Consider the following 20,639-nt stretch of genomic DNA (forward strand, 5'->3'; position numbering starts at 1 on the left):
TCCAAAAAAAAAAAAAAAGAACTGCCTGAGACTGGATAATTTGGGTAATTTATAAAGAAAAGAGATTTAATTGACTCACAGTTCCACAGGCTGTACAGGAAGCATGGCTAGGGAGGCCTCAGGAAACTTACAATCATGGAGGAAGATGAAGAGGAAGGAAGCATGTCTTACATGGCTGGAGCAGGAGGAAGAGAGTGAAGGAGGAGGTGCTACACACTTTTAAACAACCAGATCTTGTGAGAGCTCTATCACAAGACAGCACTAGGGGGATGGTGCTAAACCATTAGAAACCACCCCCATGATCCAATCACCTCCCACCAGGCCCTCCTTCCAACATTGGGGATTACAATTCAACATGAGATTTTTGGGGGACACAGGGCCAAACCATATCACATGTTGTGGCTATTGTGAATAGTGCTGTAATAAACACAGGAGGGCAAATATCTCTTTGACATACTGATTTCATTTCTTTTGGATATGTATCCAGAAGAGAGATTGCTGGATCATAAGGTAGTTATATTTTAGTTTTCTGAGGAACCTCCATACTGTTTTCCATAATGGCGATCCCAGTTTACATTCCCACCAACAGCGTACAAGGGTTCTCTTCTCTACACCCTCTCCAACACTTGTATTTGGTTGGGCCGATACTTTGTGTGGTTCTGATTTGCATTTCCCTGATGGTTAGTGATGTTGAGCATTTTTTCATATACCTGTTGGCCATTTGTATGTCTTCTTTTGAGAAATGTCTATTCAGATCTTTGCCCATTTTAAAATTAGGTTATTTAGTTTTTTTGCTACTCAATTATGTGAGTTCCTTATATATTTTTACTTTTTACCCCTTATATATGATTTGCAAATATTTTCTCTCATTCTCTAGGTTGCCTTTTCATTTTGTTGATTGTTTCCTTTGCTGAGCAGACACTTGTTAGTTTGATGTAGCTCCACTTGTTTATTTTTGCTATTTTTGCCTGTGCATTTGGAATCATATCCAAAGTATCATTGTCAATACCAATGTCAATGAGCTTTTCTCCTGTATTTTCTTCTAGGGGCTAAATGGTTTTAGATTTTACATTGAAGTCTATAATCCATTTCAAGTTAATTTTTTGTATATGGTCTAAGAAAAGGGCCCAACTTCATTCTTTTGCATGTGGATATCCAATTTTCCCAACACCATTATTAAAGAGACTCTCCTTTCTTTGCGCTCTTGTTAAAGCATTTTGGATTTTGATTTTATATCCAGCTTTTTAAAACTATGGATTATTTTGTCTTTTCTTGCATATAATTATATTGCCTGAAAATAATAATAGCTTTGTTTTTTCTTTAACAACTTTATATTTTTCATTACTTTTTCTTATGTCACTGCATGGGATAAGAAGTCCAGGACATTACTGAATAGTCATGGTGACAATACGGATCCTTGTATCATTCCTGATCTCAGATAGAAAGCTTCTAATATTTCACCATTACAATGTGTTTGCTGTGGATGTTTGTAGATATCATTCATTAGGTTAAAGTCATTCACATATTTTCTACTTTGCTAACTGTTATTTTCTAAAGTCATGCATAGATGTATTTCTTTTATTTTTAATTGACAATAATTGTATACATTTATGGGGTACAATATGATGTTTTGATATACATCCGTATCATGGAATGATTAAAATCAAGCTAATTAACAAACATTACCTAATATAATTATCATTTTTTGTGGTTGAGACACTTATAATCATATTATTTTTATCATGTTAATGTCAAGAAATTCACTGGATAATTTTTTTTAGTGCTAAACTAACCTTGGCAAACCCAACTTTATCATGATACCTTTCCTTTTTATAAATTACTAGATTTGTTTTGCTCATATTTTGTTTAGAACTTCAAAAAAAAATCTATGTTCATGAGGGAGATCATCCTGTAACTTTCTTTTCTCATGACATATTTGGTTTTGGTAAAAATGTTATGTTGACGTCATAAAATGTGGATTTATTTCTGGGTTCTCTATTCTGTACCATTGGTCTATGTGTCTGTTTTCATACCAATATCATGCTGTTTGGGCTATTGTAATTTTGTATATTTTGAATTGAGGTAGTTTGATGCCTCCAGCTTTGTTCTTTCTAAATTTTTTTTTTAGAAACGAAGTCTCATTCTGTCACCCAAGCTCAGTGCAGTGGTGTGATCATAGCTCACTACAGCCTCAAACTTCTGGGCTTAAATGATCCTCCCACCTCAGTCCCCCAAGCTGCTGGGACTACAGGCTAACGCCACCAAACTTGGCTAATTTGAAAAAAAAATTTTTTTTTGTAGAGACAGGGTCTTGTTATGTTGCCCAGACTGGTCTCGAACTCCTGGCCTCAAGCAATCCTCCCATCTCAGCTTCCCAGAGTACTGGGATTACAGGCATGAGCCACTATGTTCAGCCCAGATTTGTTCTTTTTGCTCAGTACTGCTTTGGATGTTCAAGGTTTTTTGTGGTTCCATATACATTTTAGGATTGTTTTTTTCTATTTCTGTGAAGAATGTAATTGATATACTGATATTTTGATAGAGAGTGCATTAAATCTGTAGATTACTTTGGGTAGCGTGGTCATTTAACAATATTAATTCTTCAGATCCATGAGCATTTTCTTTTTTCTTTTTTCTTTTTTTTTGAGATGGATCCTCACTCTGTTGCCCAGGCTGGAGTGCAGTGGCGTGCTCTTGACTCACTGCAACCTCTGCCTCCCAGGTTCAAGCGATTCTCCTGCCTCTGCCTCCCAAGTAGCTGGGATTACAGGCATGTGCCACCACGCCAGCTAATTTTTGTATTATTATTATTTTTTTTTTTTTTTTTTTTGAGACGGAGTCTCGCTCTGTCCCCCAGGCTGGAGTGCAGTGGCGGGATCTCAGCTCACGGCAAGCTCCGCCTCCCAGGCTCACGCCATTCTCCTGCCTCAGCCTCTCGAGTAGCTGGGACTACAGGCGCCCGCCACCACGCCCGGCTAGTTTTTTGTATTTTTTAGTAGAGACGGGGTTTCACCGAGTTAGCCAGGATGGTCTCGATCTCCTGACCTCGTGATCCGCCCGTCTCGGCTTCCCAAAGTGCTGGAATTACAGGCTTGAGCCACCGCGCCCGGCCCAATTTTTGTATTATAATAGAGATGGGGTTTCCCCATGTTGATCAGGCTGGTCTCGAACTCCCGACCTCAGGTGATCCGCCCGCCTCAGCTTCCCAAAGTGCCGGGATTGCAGGTGTCAGCCACCATGTCCGGCCAGATCCATGAGCATTTTAATAATATTAATTCTTCTTTCCATTTGTTTGTGTCCTCTTCAGTTCTTTTTATCAGTGTTTTGTAGTTTAGTTTTCATTGTACAGGTCTTTCACCTCTTTGGTTAAATTTATCCCTGGGAAATTTTTTGTAGCTATTGTAAATGGGATTGCTTTCTTCCTTTCTTCTTCAGCTAGCTCATTGTTGATGTATAGAAACGCTACAGATTTTTGTATGTTGATTTTGTATCCTGTAAACTTACTGAATTCATTTATCAGTTCCAAGAGTTTTTTGGTAGCATCTTTAAATTTTTCTGTATTTAATATTATGTCATGTGCAAATAGAATTTGTCTTCCTCTTTTCCAATTTGGATATCTTTTATTTCTTTCTTTTGCCTGATTGCTCTGGCCAGGACGTCCAGTAATATGTTGAATAAAAGTGGTGAAAGTGGGCATTCTTTTCTTGTTCTAGTTCTTAGAGGAGAGGCTTTCGGCATTTCCCCATTCTCTATGATGTTGGCTGTGGGTTTGTCATATATGGCCTTTATTATTTTGAGGTATGTTCCTTATATGCCTAGTTTGTTAATAGTTTTTTTTTAATCGTGAAGGGATGTTGAATTTTATCAAATGCTTTTTATCGTCTCTGTTGAGATGATCATATGGTTTTTATCCTGGATTCTGTTGATGTAATGTGTCTCATTCTTGCATCCCTGAGATTAATCCCACTTGATCATGTTGTATTATCTTTATGATGTATTGTTTGACTCAGGTTGCTAGTATTTTTTAATTTTTAAAACTTTTATTTTAGGTTGCGGGTACATGTGCAGGTTTGTTACATAGGGAAATGCATGTCGCAGGGTTTGTTATACAGATGATTTCATAACCTAGGTACTAATCCTGGTATTTTGTTGAGGATTTTGCATTTAAGTTCATCAGAGATGTTGGCCTGTAGTTTTCTTTTTTTCTTGTGTCTTTGTCTGGTTTTGGTATCAGGGCGATGCTGGCCTTGGAGAATGAGTTGGAGAGAATTCCCTCCTCTTCATTTTTTGGGGGATAGTTTGAGAAGCATTGGTGTCACTTCTTCTTCAAATGTTTGGTAGAATTCAGCAGTAAAGCCATCAAGTTTCTGGGCTTTACTTTGTTGGGACACCTTTTTTTATTATTGATTCAATCTCATTACTCATTATTGGTTTGTTCAGGTTTTCTAGTTCTTTCTGATTCAATCTTGGTAGGTTTTACGTGTCCAGGAATTTATCCTTTTCCTCTAGGTTTTCAAATTTGTTAATGTATAATTGTTCAAAACAATCTCTAACAACCCTTTGTATTTCTTTGGTATCTATTGTAATGTCTCCTTTTTCAGTTCTAATTTTATTTATCTGAGCATTCTTTGCTTTTTCTTACTCTAGTTACTAAGTGACTAAACCACTTAGTCTTTAGGTTTATTGATTTTGTTTATCTTTTTGAAGAACCAACTTTTTCTGTAATTCTGATGTGATCTTATTATTTATTTCCTTATACTATTTTTCAGTTTGGTTTCCTCTTGCTTTTATAGTTTCTTTTTTCTTTTTAATTTTTGTGGGTACATGGTAGGTGTATATATGGGTACATGAGATGTTTTGATACAGGCATACAATGTGAAATAAGCACACCATGGAGAATGGGGTATCCATCCCCTCAAGCATTTATTCTTCATGTTACAAACAATCCAATTACACTCTTTTCGTTATTAAAAAATGTACACTTAAGTTATTATTGACTATAGTCACCCTGTTGTGTGATCAAATATTAGGTCTTATTCTTTCTAATGAATTTGTGTATCTATTAACCATCCCCACCTCCCCCACAGCCCCCCACCCTGACTACCTTTCCCAGCCTCTTACAACCATTCTTCCACTCTTTATGCCTGTAAGTTCAATCAGTTTGATTTTTAGATTCCACAAATAAGTGAGGACATGTGATGTTTGTCTTTCTGTACCTGGCTTCTTTCACTTAACCTCCTTAATGACCTTCAGTTCAATGCATGTTGTTGAATGACGGGATCTCATTCTTTTTTACAGCTGAAGAGTACTCCATCGTATATATGTACCACATTTTCTGTATCTGTTTATCTGTCAATGAGCACTTTGGTTGCTTCCAAATCTTAGCTATTGTGAACAGTACTGCAGCAAACATAGGAGTGCAGGTATCTCTTTGATACACTGATTTCCTTCTTTGGGGTATATACCCAGCATTGGATTGCTGGATCATATGGTAGCTCGATTTTTAGTTTTCTGAGGAACCTCCAAACTTCTCCATAGTGGTTGCACTAATTTACATTCCTACCAACAGTGTACAAAGGTTCCCTTTTCTCCACATCCTCACAAGCATTTGTTATTGCTTGTCTTTTGGATATAAGCCATATTAACTGGGGTGAGAAGATAATCTCATTGTAGTTTTTAAATATATTTTTTATTTTAACTTTTCTTTTAAGTTCAGGGGTACATGTGTAGGTTTATTAAATAGGTAAACTTGTGTCATAGGGGTTTGTTGACTATTTCATCACCCAGGTATTAAGCCTCGTATCCATTAGTTATTTTTCTGATCCTTTCCCTGCTACCATCCTCTGCCCTCCAATAGGCCCCAGTGTCTATTGCTTCCCTCTGTGTGTCCATGTGTTCTCATCGTTTAGCTCTGACTTATAAGTGAGAACACGTGGCACTGGGTTTTCTGTTATTGTGTTAGTTTGCTAAGGGCAATGGCCTCCAGCTCTGTATATGTTCCTGCAAAGGACATGATCTCATTAATTTTTATGGCTGCATAGTATTCCATGGTGTATATGGACCACATTTTCTTTATCCAATCTGCATTGATGGGCATTTAGGTTGATTCCATGTCTTTGCTATTGTGAATAGTGCTGCAATGAACATATGTGTACATGTGTCTTTATGTTAGAATGATTTATATTCCTTTGAGTATATATCCAGTGATGGGACTGCTGGGTTGAGTGGTATTTCTGTTTTTCGGTCTTTGAGGAATCACCACACTGTTTTCCACAATGGTTGAACTACTTTACATTCCCAAAAACAGTTTGTAAGCATTCCCTTTTCTCTGCAACCTCACCAGCATCTGTTATTTTTTGACTTTTTAATAATAACCATTCTGACTGGTGTGGAATGACATATTATTGTGGTTTTGATTTACATTTCTTTAGTGATCAGTGATGTTGAGCTTTTTTGTATGCTTGTTGGCTGCATGTATGTCTCTTTTGAGACAGTTTTGATTTGCATTTCTCTGATGATCAATAACATTGAGCACCTTTTCATATGCCTGTTTGTCACATGTTTGTCTTCTTTTGAGAAATGTGTATTCAAATCTTTGTTCCATCTTTTAATCAGATTGTTAGATTTTTTTTTCCTATAGAGTTGTTTGAGCTTCTTAAATATTTTGTTTATTAATCCCTTGTCAGATGGGTAGTTTGCAAGTATTTTCTCCCATTCTATGGGTTGTCTCTTCACTTTGTTGATTGTATTCTTTGTTGTGCAGAAGTTTTTCAAGTTCATGTAATCCCATTTGTCCATTTTTGCTTTGGTTGTCTGTACTTTTGTTGTATTGCTGAAGAAGTTTTTACCCAGGCAAATGTCTTAGAGATTTTCCCTGATGTTTTCTTGTAGTAGTTTCATAGTTTGATGTCTTAGCCTTTTTTCCCTAATGTTTTCTTGTAGTAGTTTTATAGTTTGATGTCTTAGATTTAAGTGTTTAATCCATTTTAATTTGACTTTTGTACATGGTGAGAGATAGGGGTCTTAGTCTCATTCTTCTGTGTATGGATATCCAGTTTTCTCGGCGCCATTTATTTATGTGCCTGTCTTTTTCCCAGTGTATGTTCTTGGCACCTTGTCAAAAATGAGTGCACTGTAGGTGTGTGGATTTGTTTCTGAGTTCCCTATTCTGTTCCTTTGGTCTATGTGTCTGTTTTTATGCCAGTACCATGCTGTTTGGTTACTGTAGCTCTGTAATATAATTTGAAGTCAGGTAATGTGATTCTTCCAGTTTTGTTCTTTTTGCTTAGGATAGCTTTGGCTATTCTGGGTCTTTTATGGTTCCATACAAATTTTAGGATTTTTTTCTATTGCTGTGAAGACTATAATAGGTATTTTGGTAGGGATTGCATTGAATCTGTAGATTGCTTTGGGTAGTATGGACACTTTAATAATGTTGATTCTTCCAATACATGAACATGGAATATTTTTCTATTTTTTGGTGTACTCTTCAACTTCTTTCAATAGTGTCTCATAGTTTTCATTATAGAGGTCTTTCACTTCTTTGGTTAATTCCTAGGTATTTAAGTTTATGTGTGGCTACTGTAAATGGGATTACTTTTAAATTTCTTTTGCAGATTGTTCACTGTTGGCATATAGAAATGCTACTGATTTTTCTATGTTGATTTTGTGGCCTGCAACTTTACTGAATTTGTGTATTAATTCTAATAGTTTTCTTGTGTAGTCTTTAGATTTTTCCCAGTATAAGGCAGAGGAGACTCACTCCATAGCTACCACCACCCCAGGCCACGGGGAGTACTGTCTGCGCATGTTCCCTTAAGGCCCAAGGGCACTTTGGGAAGCTTGCGATGAATGCTGTCATATAAGAGAAAAAGTGCCTTCCTTTACTCTGATCCCATCTGCATTCTATCTGTCATAAATCTCTTAAAGTATCTGGCACGTGGATTATACCTATGCCTTTGATTCAGAGTTTTCCCTATATTTATGTTCTTTGATGACTTCAAAAGGGTCAGGTAGTGGAAAGGGAGTTAAGGGCTTGTGCTCACACATGCAAGTCCCACAATAAGACGTTATTCCATAATAGTTTCTAAGAATTATTAAGTACTTTCTGTGTTCTAGGCAGTGTTCTAAGTCCTTCCGGAAGTCCTGTGAAACAGGTTCTATTATTGGCTTCACTTTACAAATTAGGAAACTGAGACATAGAGAGGGTAAGTAACTTGTCTAGTGCCACACAGCTAATACATGATGGTGTAGGGATTTACAACTAGACAGTCTGACTTCAGAGTGGCTTTTAATCAGTACTTGTACATCTTTAAACATATGTAAGCGTGTATACATATATATACACATATATGTATATATAATATATATGCTTAATTCCATCAGTCTCTGTCACATTTATTCTGAGCTGGGAGTTGTCCTTGCATTTTAAGATGTTGTCGAATTTTAAGTTTATTTCTTAGAGGCCTCCTGACTTTTCACACCTCCAAGCTCTTGAGAGCTGAAGGCTGCTTTGCGCTGGCCTCCACATGCTGGGAGCACTTGCTGGACTCCTCTGCACCACTCAACACCGTTGGCCATTCTTTCCTTCCTGAGGCTTTCATGGCACCATACCCCCGAAGTTTCCTCATTAATCTATAGTTGCTCTTTCTCAAGATACTTCACTGACTTATCTCTTAGTTCTTTGAATCTTAGGATTCTCTAGAGTTTTGCACTTTTCTCAACACTTGCAACCTAAATAATTTCATCTACTCTTACAGTTTTGACTGCCATCTCTAAGCTGCTAAATTCCCCCAAATTATATCTCATTTGAGTCCAGGCCCAGATATCTTGTTGCCTTCTGAACATTTTCTCTTTAAATTCAACAATTATTCTAAATTTTAATATCACATTGTTTATTGCATCCATCTGATGAGTTTCTAATCCTGGATAAATCCAAATGTCCTTTCTATGCCTCTATCTGAGGAGCTTTTCTGGTCGCAGACCTCAATTGACCCCTTAATGCTGCTCCACAAGGCAATTGTTTCTCTGTTCACCCTGTTCTCCTGCTCATTACAAGGAATATTTCAAACCTCTCTCCTCTCCTCAAACCTCCAGCTCAGAAGATTTATATGTAATAAATGCAACAAGCATTTGTTAATTACTTGCTATATCTCCTCCTAATTCACAGAGAGAACTCAAGCCATCGACTAGAAACTTCTTCAAAATCTGGTCTGATTTTTCATCTGTTGGGGAAATGTGTTCTGACTGCCCAGCTAGACTCTAATAGCAACTGTTGTGTTATGCTTCTCTTCCTCTCTGGAGTCTAGTTTCAGTTGATATTGTTCTGCATTTCTCACCACCTTGGCTTATTTCTTGCAGCTGATGTAGGAGGCCAATCCTTAAGACACCGAGACAAGCGACTTAGTTTAAATTTGGTAAGTTCAACACTCAGGTTCCTTTACACATCAATTTTACCAAAAATAGCCTGATCTATATATATTCCCTTGAATCTTTAAGATTCAACACTCTGAGTGTCTGAGGACTCTTCCAGTCTGCCCCTGAAGACTTGAACTTGCTTGGGAACTACAGGACTTGCTCAACTTGGTATAGCTACTTAAGGCATCACTTTATACTTAAAGCATTTGCATAAATTAATAACCCTCTGTCTTCCAGTGTCAGATCTTGGAGAGTTATCACCTGTACTAAAACGATAAGTCCAGAGGCAGAACTTGAGCTAGAGGCTTGTCTGACTTTGCTGAGGTAGTTCAGAGTTATACTTGGATAGTTTGGAACTGAAACCATATGTGCAGCTTTGGCTGCCCTCTGATAGCCATTTTGATGACTGGTCTGTGGTTCCCAATCTGCATCTATTCTTTTGCAGCCATGCAGGTTCTCCCCGATGTACCCCACAGCTTCAGCCAGTATCGAAGACAGCTATGTGCCCATGAGCCCCCAGGCTGGTGCCTCTGGTCTTGGACCCCACTGCAGCCCTGATGACTACATTCCAATGAACTCAGGAAGCATCTCAAGCCAGTTGCCTGAGCTACCTGCAGACCTGGAACCTCCCCCAGTGAATAGAGATCTCAAGCCTCAGAGGAAACGTAAGCACTTGACCAGACCTGCTGTATAAGGGGAGGGGAGCAAGGTTCCAGTGGTTGCATAGAAAAGGTTTCTCTAAAGGAAGACCTAGAGAAACCATCTCAGAGGGCCAGAGAGTATAAGGTCAGGAAAGAAGTGGGTGGGATGGAATAGGAAGGGCTGGGGCACCTTGCTGCCTCAGATGTCATGATAATAGGAGTTGGGGGACTTACAGGCGCTGTGGCCTTGCAAATACAGCTGACAAAGTCAAGTTCATTCCAGAGGGCTGTCTTTGGCTGTTTCCCTAACAAGCCCAGGGATAAGTGATGGTGGATTCGAATGGAATCCACCTGGCATCTCCCCATTAGACAGCACTTGGATGTAATCATAGTGCCAGCCTCTGTAAAGCAGTCAGGAATAGCCTTTGACACCAATTCTGAAGGTCAGACCGAGTCACATGCAGTTTGTCACTCATCGTTCTGTGCAGAGGTATTCAGGGGTAGAAGAGGATTTTGGCAATGATTAGGCTGACTCCTCTGTGCAGAGGGTGTCTGCAGCTTCTGTCTTACTCCCAGGCAGCTTCTCTGGTCTGTTGAGCAGCATGAACAGACAGGGAGATAGATAGGAAAAGAGGGAAAGAGGAAGAGCAGGTCAGAGTGACTTGTTAACTTCATTCTTACTCATCCTGCTCTTCCCAGTTGGCTGTGTGATTACAAGGAAGCATTGGTAGAATGACTGATCTCTTGTCCATTCCGACTTCTCTTTGCTCTTTAGAAAGCAAAAAAAGTCACTTCAGGTGGCTGTGCCCAAAGCTGCCAACTAAGACCACTACTCATGCCTGGTCTACTCCAGGCGTATTCCCTTAAATTTCAGTCAAACTACATTTATACATTTACAATGCATGTGCTGTATATGTAGTGCTGTGGTAGGCACTGAGTGGGATACAAAGATGAGGAAGCAAGGAGGCTTTTTCAGTCTGAGGGGGAGGAAGATATGTAAAATCCACCTGGACCACAGAATAGAATTATGAAATCAGTGCTAAGTAGGAGAACAGATCCTGTCTTATGAGGTTCAGAGGAAATAGCCATTAATTCTGGTCAGAAACAACAACAGAATTTTCTGTGATGTTGGAAATAATGACTATTGAACCCTTGAAATTTGGCTAATGTGACTGAGGAACTACATTTTAAATTGTATTTAATTTTAATAAATTTACATATATGTGTAAATGGGCACGTGTGGCTAGTTGTCACGACAATGGACAGCACAGCTCTGCAGGACCTTGTCATAGGCAACAGAAGATGTCTGATAGACTCAGGGTTGGAGATTTAGTGAGTGGATGCAAAGGTGGATACCTGGGCCAGGACTAACTCAGGAAGATGGGCCACTGAGGTGGAATAAGGGTTGGGGCAGATACCAAGTGCTTCTCTAGGTGCCGAGGCTACTGCAGTGAACAGACCAGATACACCCCTGTTCTCCTGGAGCACAGTTGAGGCCCAGGTAAATCACAGATGAGTGTATTATCACAAACTGGGGCTGTGCTGTGAAGGGTAAGTACGAGAACTTGAGAGCCCAGGCTGTGGGGCCTGATCTTGTCTGGAGGCAAAGAGATGGGGAAGAATGTCCTAGGCAGAAGGATCATCAGGTGGACAATGGATTGTAGGTGGGGAAGACTAGGACCTGGGTGATCATCTCTGCCTGTAATAAGAAAGGTAACATTTCCACTTCAGACACATTGGGTGTGAGGTAATAGGTGTTGCAATTCCACAAGGTCAGAGACTTTCATCTGCTTTGTTCATCCTGTGCCTTTGACACTAGAAGCACGTGTGATATCAGAGACTTCTTAATAATGCCTTGCCACGTTGTTAACCTCCAGCAGGTAATGTGACCATTTGCTCAGTATTTGTCTTTACTCCCAGTGAGGCAGGGAAGAGGGGGACAGTGAAATTCACACTCATTATCAGTGCTGCCTGTTAGTAAATGTGAATTTGGTGTGCTGGGAAAGTGAAATGTCATAGTTTTATAGCCTTTAGATTCTGGCCTTGACCTCCTGGATGTTGCACACTGTCTTGTAGCACGGCCACCTCCTCTGGACCTGAGAAACCTCTCCACCATCCGGGAACATGCATCTCTTACCAGGACCCGCACTGTGCCTTGGTAAGACTGATTGCTCAAAAGAGCCTCATCCAGCACAAACATGCCTGGTGTGTGTTAGGCCTCTGATTAAATGTAGTTGAAGCCCATTTGATCTAGTTTAAGCCAAAGGAGGGGTGAGGTTTATTATCGAGAGCAAGAGCTGTTTTATAGATCACAAAGGAAGGAATATGACTGGATCCTGGAATCAGGATCCTGGAATCAGGAACTAGTGTGCTATCGGGAACCCAAGAAATCTGCTCACTTCTGCTTCACTCTTCACATGTTTGCATTTCTTTGTCTTTGCAGTATTCTTTTCTCTGTCGCACAATCCCCATGGTCAAAGATAGCTGTACCATACCCCTGAACTTGTTTACATGCTACAACTGCAGTACCAACAGATGGGCTCTTTTTCAATGCCAATTCAGATTTCCTGGGGAGAGAGAATTGTGTTCCCCAGTCTCAGTGGAACTGGCTATGACCCCAGCCCAACTTTGTGAATGGGGTAGGACAAGGGAGTTCCCAGGTTCATGGGCTGGGTAGATAAACTTCAAAATGTAGTTGCACCCTTTCATCTCACCTTTTAGAAGTTGCCTATTTAGTCCTGAGCGTGGCTCAGGAGTTTCTTGGTTCACTCTAAAGCCACAAAACGCAATTGCATTGTAAAGCAGAATTTTGCAATGAGCTGTATTTCCAGCCAAGACTGTGACTCAGCTCATGCTTCTGACTCAGAAGAAGGATGGAAGTTGATGAACGGTCTTGTGTCCTATCAGAGGAATGGCCATACATCCTCACTTTTCCTTACATTGAATAGAAACAAGAAGGCCCCAAAGGAGTTTATTTTTTTCTGAAGGATATGATGCCCTCGTCCATTTAGAAAGCTCATGAGCTGTGTCACATAGAGGGCCTGAGAAAAAGCAGCCTTTGTGAATTGAGAGCCATTTGCCCCAAAGTGGAGCAGAAACTGTTGGGCATTTTCTGCCTCTTCAGGAATTGCTTTGGCCGGAAGGAAGTTGTGTCTGGAAGAGGAGGGCTGAACCCCATGAGGGCCATGTTAGTTCCTGGCTGGCTTTCAGAGCAGCTGTAAGACATTGCTTTGACCTCATCTATATTTTTATTCTTAGCAGTCGAACCAGCTTTCTCTCTCCAGAAAGAAATGGTATTAATTCTGCAAGATTTTTTGCTAATCCTGTTTCCAGAGAAGAGGAAGAAAGCTACATCGAAATGGTAATCTTATGTTTTTCACACTCTTCTTATCCTTCACCCCAAGCTATATTCTTATGAGCTCATTAAAAAGGAAACACAGCCTTCAGTAAGCCCTGTGCAATTTTAAAACAACCACTTGATCGTAAAACCAGGCCATAAGCTTTTCTAGACTTGGAACAAATCAATTTGGAGTTGGCTTTTTTTCTTGCAACATTCGACTCCTCATACCATTTTGAGATTGCAGTATTTCAAGATAACCCAGGGCTGAGGCTTGCTTAATTTAAAAATGGCAATGCCAGCAATTCTTTTCACCAAGGCTGTGATGTCCTGTTTGACCCCAATAGGTTTGTAGTTCTCTGGATGTCCAGAGTTTAAATTGTAAAAACTCAACATATTGCCTGTTCCCTTCCACCAGAACACCTGGTGGCCCTGTCCTGACTGTTTCTGAACCTTCCTGGAGGATGAGTCACTCTGAGTCCCGTTGGGAAAGGTGCAGTGCCCTGGACTGTGAGTGTGTATTAGCCTCTGGAAGACTCCTATTATGGGATCGTTCTGTAGACCTGAGTGGATGCAGACTTGATTAACCATTCGCAGTTAAAGAGTCCTGATGTTTCCCTTCTAGCCTGTTGTTCCTTCTGTTCTCTTCATCTTGGATGCTATTGAGAACATGGGCTTTTGAAGATGGAGAGGGACTTTTAGCACCTCTGGCAATTAGAAGATACTTTAGCCATGACAGTGCCTGTTCTGCAATTTAGAAATGTAGGGAACTCAAGAGAGAGCTTCTGTTTGAGCTGTGAAATTTTGAAGAGATCTTAGAAGGACAATGTTCAAGGCACTGTGACAATATACTCTTGAGAAGACATTTCTGCCTTCCTATATGCAAGGATAATCAGCAACTGAAAATCTAAAATAGTAATCTCCAGTTAAGCTATAATTAAATGCTTCATTTTGCCTTCTTATTTTATTCAAATTGTGCTGTAAGTGCACTTAACCGTATGCAGATGCAAAGTGACTCATACACAAATCTGTTACGGTCTTCCCAATATTTCTCACACTTAGTAATGGCCCTTGGGAAATTTCTAGAAGAAAACACTCTTATAAAATGATGCTTAACAGCTGTGCTCTGTCTCCAGAGAACAGAAAAAGGAAGTGAATCTAAAACCCAATGGAAGCAAGTGCAGAGTCATTGCAGATGCCAACAGTTCATTTCTGATCTTTGATATTGTGAGAAAGATCAGTGTTTCATTAACAACAAAGTTAAGAATCGTTTGTTTGCCTAGGTTTATGATCACTGATCAATGACTGTCTCCGTGTATTAGTAGGCAACATGACACAGCAGATTAAGAACCCAGAACACTGGCTGATAGTAGCTATGATCATGGGAACTGTCATATAAAAATGTTTAAAGGCTATCCCATCTTGTTCAATTGTGTTTTTTTAACTTTAGTAATAAGACAGTTTCATATGACTTTGATTTACATTATTTCACTTGTGCCACATAACAGCCCAATATGGTAGTCAAACCTAGTATGATTTGACTTTGATTTTGCGCATAAGTATATATGTAAGTTGGTTTTTTTTTTTCTCTTAAGGGCAAGTTCTGATCTGAATGTAGTAATTAAGGCCAGGGGCTAAAACACGGTTTTGCTTTACTGAAATACAAGTTTTGCCATATATTCTTCTTTAAATGTTTGTGAAATTATAGAAAATTTAGAAGAATAAACATAATTTAATATATGGGATTTCTTCTGTATCACTTTTTCAGGCCCTTTAGTTTCAACAGTTTTGTAAAGCTTTTATAGTAGAGTTCTAGACTCTTAAATCTCACATTAATTTTGTATTATGGTATTACATTACTTTTAAGTTTTTAGATCATTTTTACATCATACAGTGAAATTGACTTTCTCTTGGTGTGCAATTCTACGAGTTTGAACATATATAGAGATTTGTGTAACCACCGCCATGATCAGAATACACAACAGTTACAAAATCCCTCATGCTACCTCTTTACAGCCACATCCTCCCTTCACCTGTAACCCCTAGCAACCACTGATCTGTTCTTCATGACTATAGTATTGTCCTTTCAAGAATGCCACAAAAATAGAATCATACAGTACCTTTTAAAACTGGCTTCTTTCACTCAAAATGGTTTTTTTGAAATTCATCCATTGTTACATGTATTAATGGCTCCTTCCATTTTATTGCTGAGCAGTGTTCAAGCATATGCATGTGTCACATCTTGTTTGTCCCCTCACCCATGGAATGACATTTGGATTTTTTTTTTCAAGTTTTCAGGCAATTAGAACTGTTAGAAGCTTTCTTTTACAGTTTTCAAAAAATACTTTTCTTGTAGTAAAGTTCTACTTTCTGTCTCTATGAACTTAATTCTAGGTACCTCGTATAAGTGGAGTCATACAATATTTGTCCTTTTGTGTTTGTCTTCTTTCCATATTGTAGGATATATCAGAATTTCTTTTTAAGGCTGAGTAATATTTAACTGTATAGGCCACATTTTGTTCATCCGTTCATCTGCTAATGGGCATTTAGGGTTGTTCCTACCATTGTCTATTATGAATAATGCTGCTATAAACATTGGCATACAAGTGTGTGTTTGACTTCCTGCTTTCAACTTGTTTGTATATATATGTAGAAGTGGAATTTCTGGATCATATGGTAATTCTATACTTAACTTTTTAAGGAACTACCAAACTTGTTTTCCACAGTGACTGCACCATTTTACATTACTGCCAGTAATGCACAAGGGTTCCAATTTCTCCACATCCTCACTAACACTTTTTATTTATTTATTTATTTATTTTTTTGGAGACAGAGTCTCTCTCTATTGCCCAGGCTGGAGTGCAGTGGCACAGTCTCAGTTCACTGCAACCTCCACCTCCCAGGTTCAAGCGATCCTCCTAACTCAGTCTCCCAAGTAGCTGGAATTACAGGCGTGTACCACCATGCCCGGCTAATTTTTGTATTTTTAGTAGAGATGGGGTTTCACCATGTTGGCAAAGCTGATCCCAGACTCCAGACCTTATGTGATCCGCCTGCCTTGGACTCCCAAAGTGCTGGGATTATAGGCGTGAGCCATCACGCCTGACCTATTTATCATTTTTTGTAATAGATATCCTAATGGGTGTGAATTGGTATCTCATTGTGGTTTTCATATGCATTTCCCTAATGATTAATGAACATCTTTTTATCTACTTATTGGCCATTTATATATCTTCTTTGGAGAATTGTCTATTCAAGTCCTTTGCATATTTTTAAGTTAGATTGTTTCTTTTTTATTGTTGTTTAGTTATAGGAATTTTTTTAATGTATTCTGGATGTTAACTCCTTATCAGATACATGATTTCCAAATATTTTCTCTCATTCTGTGGGTTCTCTTTTCACTCTCTTGATAGTGTCCTTTGATGAACAGAAGTTTTTGATTTCAAAATTTTCTTTCCTTTTATTGCCTTGCTTTTGGTGCCATATCCATGAAATGGGATGCCAAATCCAATGTCATGAAGATTGTCTCCTATGTTTTCTTCTAAAGGTTTTATAGTTTTAGCTCTTATGTTTAGATCTTTGATCTTTTTTGAGTTAGTTTTTGTATATGGTATAAGGTTAGAGTCCAACATCATTCTTTTGCTTGTGGACATTCAGTTTTCCCAGCACCATTTGTTGGAAAGACTGGACTATCCTTTCCATGTCGAATGGTCCTGGTGCTCTCATTGAAAATCTCATTGAAAATTAACATATGCAAGTATTTATTTCTTGGTCTATATGTCTGTCCTTATGCCAGTACCACACTGTTTTGATTAGTGTAGCTTTGTAGTAAGTTTTGAAATCAGAAAGTATGAGTCTTCCAACTTTGTTCTTCTTTTTTGTGATTGGTTTGTCATTTAAGGGTCCTTTAATATACGTGTGAACTTAAGGACAGAGTTTTTTATTTCTGCAAAAAAATGCCATTGGAATTCTGATGGGGAATGCTTTGAATCTGCAAACTGTTTTGCATAATATTATCATATTAACAATATTAAGTCTTCCAATTCATGAACACAGATATCTTTTCATTTACTTATGTCTCCTTTACTTTCTTTCTTATAGTTTTCAGTGTATAAGTCTTTGCCTCCTTGGTTAAATTTATTCCTAAGTATTTTGTTCTTTTTGATGATATTGTAAATGAAATTTTTTAAAATTTCCTTTTATGATTGTTCATTATTAGTGTATAGAAATGCAACTGGTTTTTGAGTATTGATATTATATCCTGCAACTTTGCTGAATTTGTTTATTTTTAATTTATTATTAGTTTTTGTGTGGAATTTTAGGGTTATCTATATATAAGGTTATATTATCAGCAAATAGAGATTACTTTACATCTCCCTTTCCAGTTTGGGTGTCTTCTCTTTCTTTTTCTCACATGATTGCTTTGGCTAGAACTCCCAATGCTTTGTTGAATAGAAGTAGCAAAAGTGGGCATGCTTGCCTTGTTTCTGATCTTAGTGGTATATGACAGGTTTCTACATGGATAGACGTCTTCATTTCTCTAGAGCAGTGGTTCTCAGCCAGTGTTGATTTTGACCCTCAAGGGATATTTGGCAATGTCTTGAGACATTTTTGATTGCTACAACTTGGAGTGGAGGAGGTAGTGCTAATGACATCTAATGGAAAAAAATCAGGGGGGCTGCTATACATCCTACAATGCACAGGACAGCCCTCTCAAGAAAGAACTATCCAGCCCCAAATGTCATTAGTTGCCACAGCTGAGAAATCCAGCTCTAGAATAAATACCTAGAAGTGGTGTTGCTGGGTCATCAAATGTGTGTTTAACTGAGTCATCAATTGTTTATTTAGCTTTGTAAGATACTGCCAAAATGTTTTCCATAATGGCTGTACCATTTTGTACTCCTACCAGCAACTTATGAGAATTCCGGTTGCTCCACCTCCTTTGCCAGCATAGTTGGTATTACCAGATTTTTAAATTTCTACCTTCTAATGGATGTATATTGGTATCTCAGTGTGGCTCTAACGTGTGCTTCCCTAATGGTAAATTATGTTGGACATATTTTGGTGTGTTTACTTGCCATCCATATATTTTCTTTGGTAGAGTATCTGTTTGATCTTTTTGCCAATTTTTAAATCAGGTTGTTTGTTTTCTTACATTGAGTTTTGAGAGTTCTTTATATATTCTGTGTACAAGTCCTCCAAAGGGGCTAGGCACGGTGGCTCACGCCTGTAATCCCAGCACTTTGAGAGGCTGAGGTGGGAGGATAATTTGAGGGCAGGAGTTGGAGACCAGCCTGGCCAAATGGTGAAACCCTGTCTCTACTAAAAATACAAAAATTAGCCGGGCATGGTAGCATGTGCCTGTAGTCCTAGCTACTCAGGAGGCCGAGGCAGGAGAATCGCTTGAACTCGGGAGGCAGAGGTTGCAGTGAGCCAAGATTATGCCACTGCACTCCAGCCTGGGTGACAGAGTAAGACTCTGTCTCAAAACAAAAACAAAAACAAAACAAAACAAAACAAAACAAAACAAAACAAAAAAAACCAAGTCCTCCAATGGATATATACTTTGCAAATGTTTTCTCCATATCTGGAGCTTCTCTTTCCGTTCTGTCTTTTGCGGAGCAAACATTTAAAATTTAATTAAGTCCAATTTATTGATTTTGTTTCCTTAATGGATTGTTATCATGTCTAAGAACTCTGCCTAACCTAGTTCATTAGAATTTTCTCCTTTATTTCCTTCTAAAAGAATTATGGTTTTACATTTAGGTCTGTGATCCATTTTAAGTTAATTTTTGTGTAAGATGTGAGGTGAAGTCGAAGTTGACATTTTGCATATGGATGGCCAAATGTTTCAGTACCATTTATGGAAATATAATTCTTTCTTCATTGAATTTTCTTTGCACCTCTGTAATAAATCAGTTGGGCATATTTGTGTAGATTTTCTATTCTGTTTCATTGTCTGTCTCTTTGCCTATACCACACAGTCTTGATTATTGTAGCTTTGGAGTAAATTTTAAAATCAGGAAGTGTATTTTCTCTAACTTCATTCTTGTTTTTAAAACTTGTTTTTGTTATTCTACTTCCTTTGCCTTTCCATGTGTAATTAGAGTCAGATGTTCTTTATCTACAAAGCTATCCTGCTAAGACTTTTTTTTAATTGGAATTGCATTAAATCTATAAATACATTTGAGAATTGAGTCTTTACTATTCTGAATCTTCCAGTTAGTGAGCACAGTATAGCTCTCCATTTATTCAGATTGGGTTTTTAAATTTTTTTTGGACGGAGTCTTGTCTGTTGCCCAGGTTGGAGTGCAGTGGCACAATCTTGACTCACTGAAACCTCCGCCTCCTGGGTTCAAGTGATTGTCATGTTTTAACCACCCAAGTAGCTGAGATTACAGGCACACGCCACCACGCCCAGCTAATTGTTTTGTATTTTTCGTAGAGACAGGGATTCACCATGTTGGCCAGGCTGGTCTCAAATGCCTGACTTCAAGTGATCCATCTGCCTCAGCCTCCCAAAGTGCTGGGATTACAGGCATGAGCCACCACACCCGCTTATTTATTCAGATTTTCTTTGATTTTTTTCCCCTCATAATTTTGTAATTTTTACATAGATCTTATGCATGTCCTATTAGATTTATATCAAATTATTTCATTTTTGGAGCTATTATAAATGGTATTTTTAAAATTTCAGCTTCCAATGACCCATTGGTAGTATATAGAAATATGATTGACTGAGTTTAGTGGCTCACACCTGTAATCCCAGGACTTTGTGGGGGCTGATGTGGGAGAGTGGCTTGAGCCCAAGAGTTCAAGACCAGACTGGGCAACAAAGTGAGACCCTGTCTCTACAAAAATGTTATTAAAAATTAACCATGCATAGTAGCTGTGCCTATAGTCCCAGCTAATCAGGAGGTTGAGACAGGAAGATCCCTTGAGCCCAAGAGTTTGAGGTTGCTGAATTAACTTATTAATTTTAGGAAGTTTTTATTTTCTTCAGATTCTTGGGATTTTTTTTTTTTTTTTGGGGGGGGGTAGAGACAAGGTCTTTCTATGTTGCCCAGGCTGGTCTTGAACTTTTGAGCTCAAGCCATCCTCCCATCTCAGCCTTCCAAAATGCTGGGCTTATAGGCATGAGCCACTGTGCCAGGCTTTAAGCCAGTCTTGTATTCTCTAGATAAACCCCATTTGGTCATGGTGTATTACCTCCTTGTATATATTGCTGCATTTCATCTGCTAAT

At 38.6% G+C, this 20,639-nt stretch overlaps 1 protein-coding gene across 1 annotated transcript in view; it reads left to right on the forward strand.

The window, feature by feature from the left end:
• Nucleotides 1-20,639, forward strand: part of GAB3 (GRB2 associated binding protein 3) — a 69,937-nt gene that overhangs the window by 39,565 nt on the left and 9,733 nt on the right. The window contains 4 exon segments of the mRNA XM_033202082.1: nt 9,361-9,416; nt 9,863-10,082; nt 12,135-12,216; nt 13,317-13,419. Of these exon segments, the coding sequence (XP_033057973.1) occupies nt 9,361-9,416; nt 9,863-10,082; nt 12,135-12,216; nt 13,317-13,419 (461 nt within the window).

This window comes from Trachypithecus francoisi, unplaced genomic scaffold, assembly GCF_009764315.1.
Source record: "Trachypithecus francoisi isolate TF-2019V2 unplaced genomic scaffold, Tfra_2.0 Lachesis_group6, whole genome shotgun sequence".
Classification (NCBI taxonomy): Eukaryota; Metazoa; Chordata; class Mammalia; order Primates; family Cercopithecidae; genus Trachypithecus; species Trachypithecus francoisi.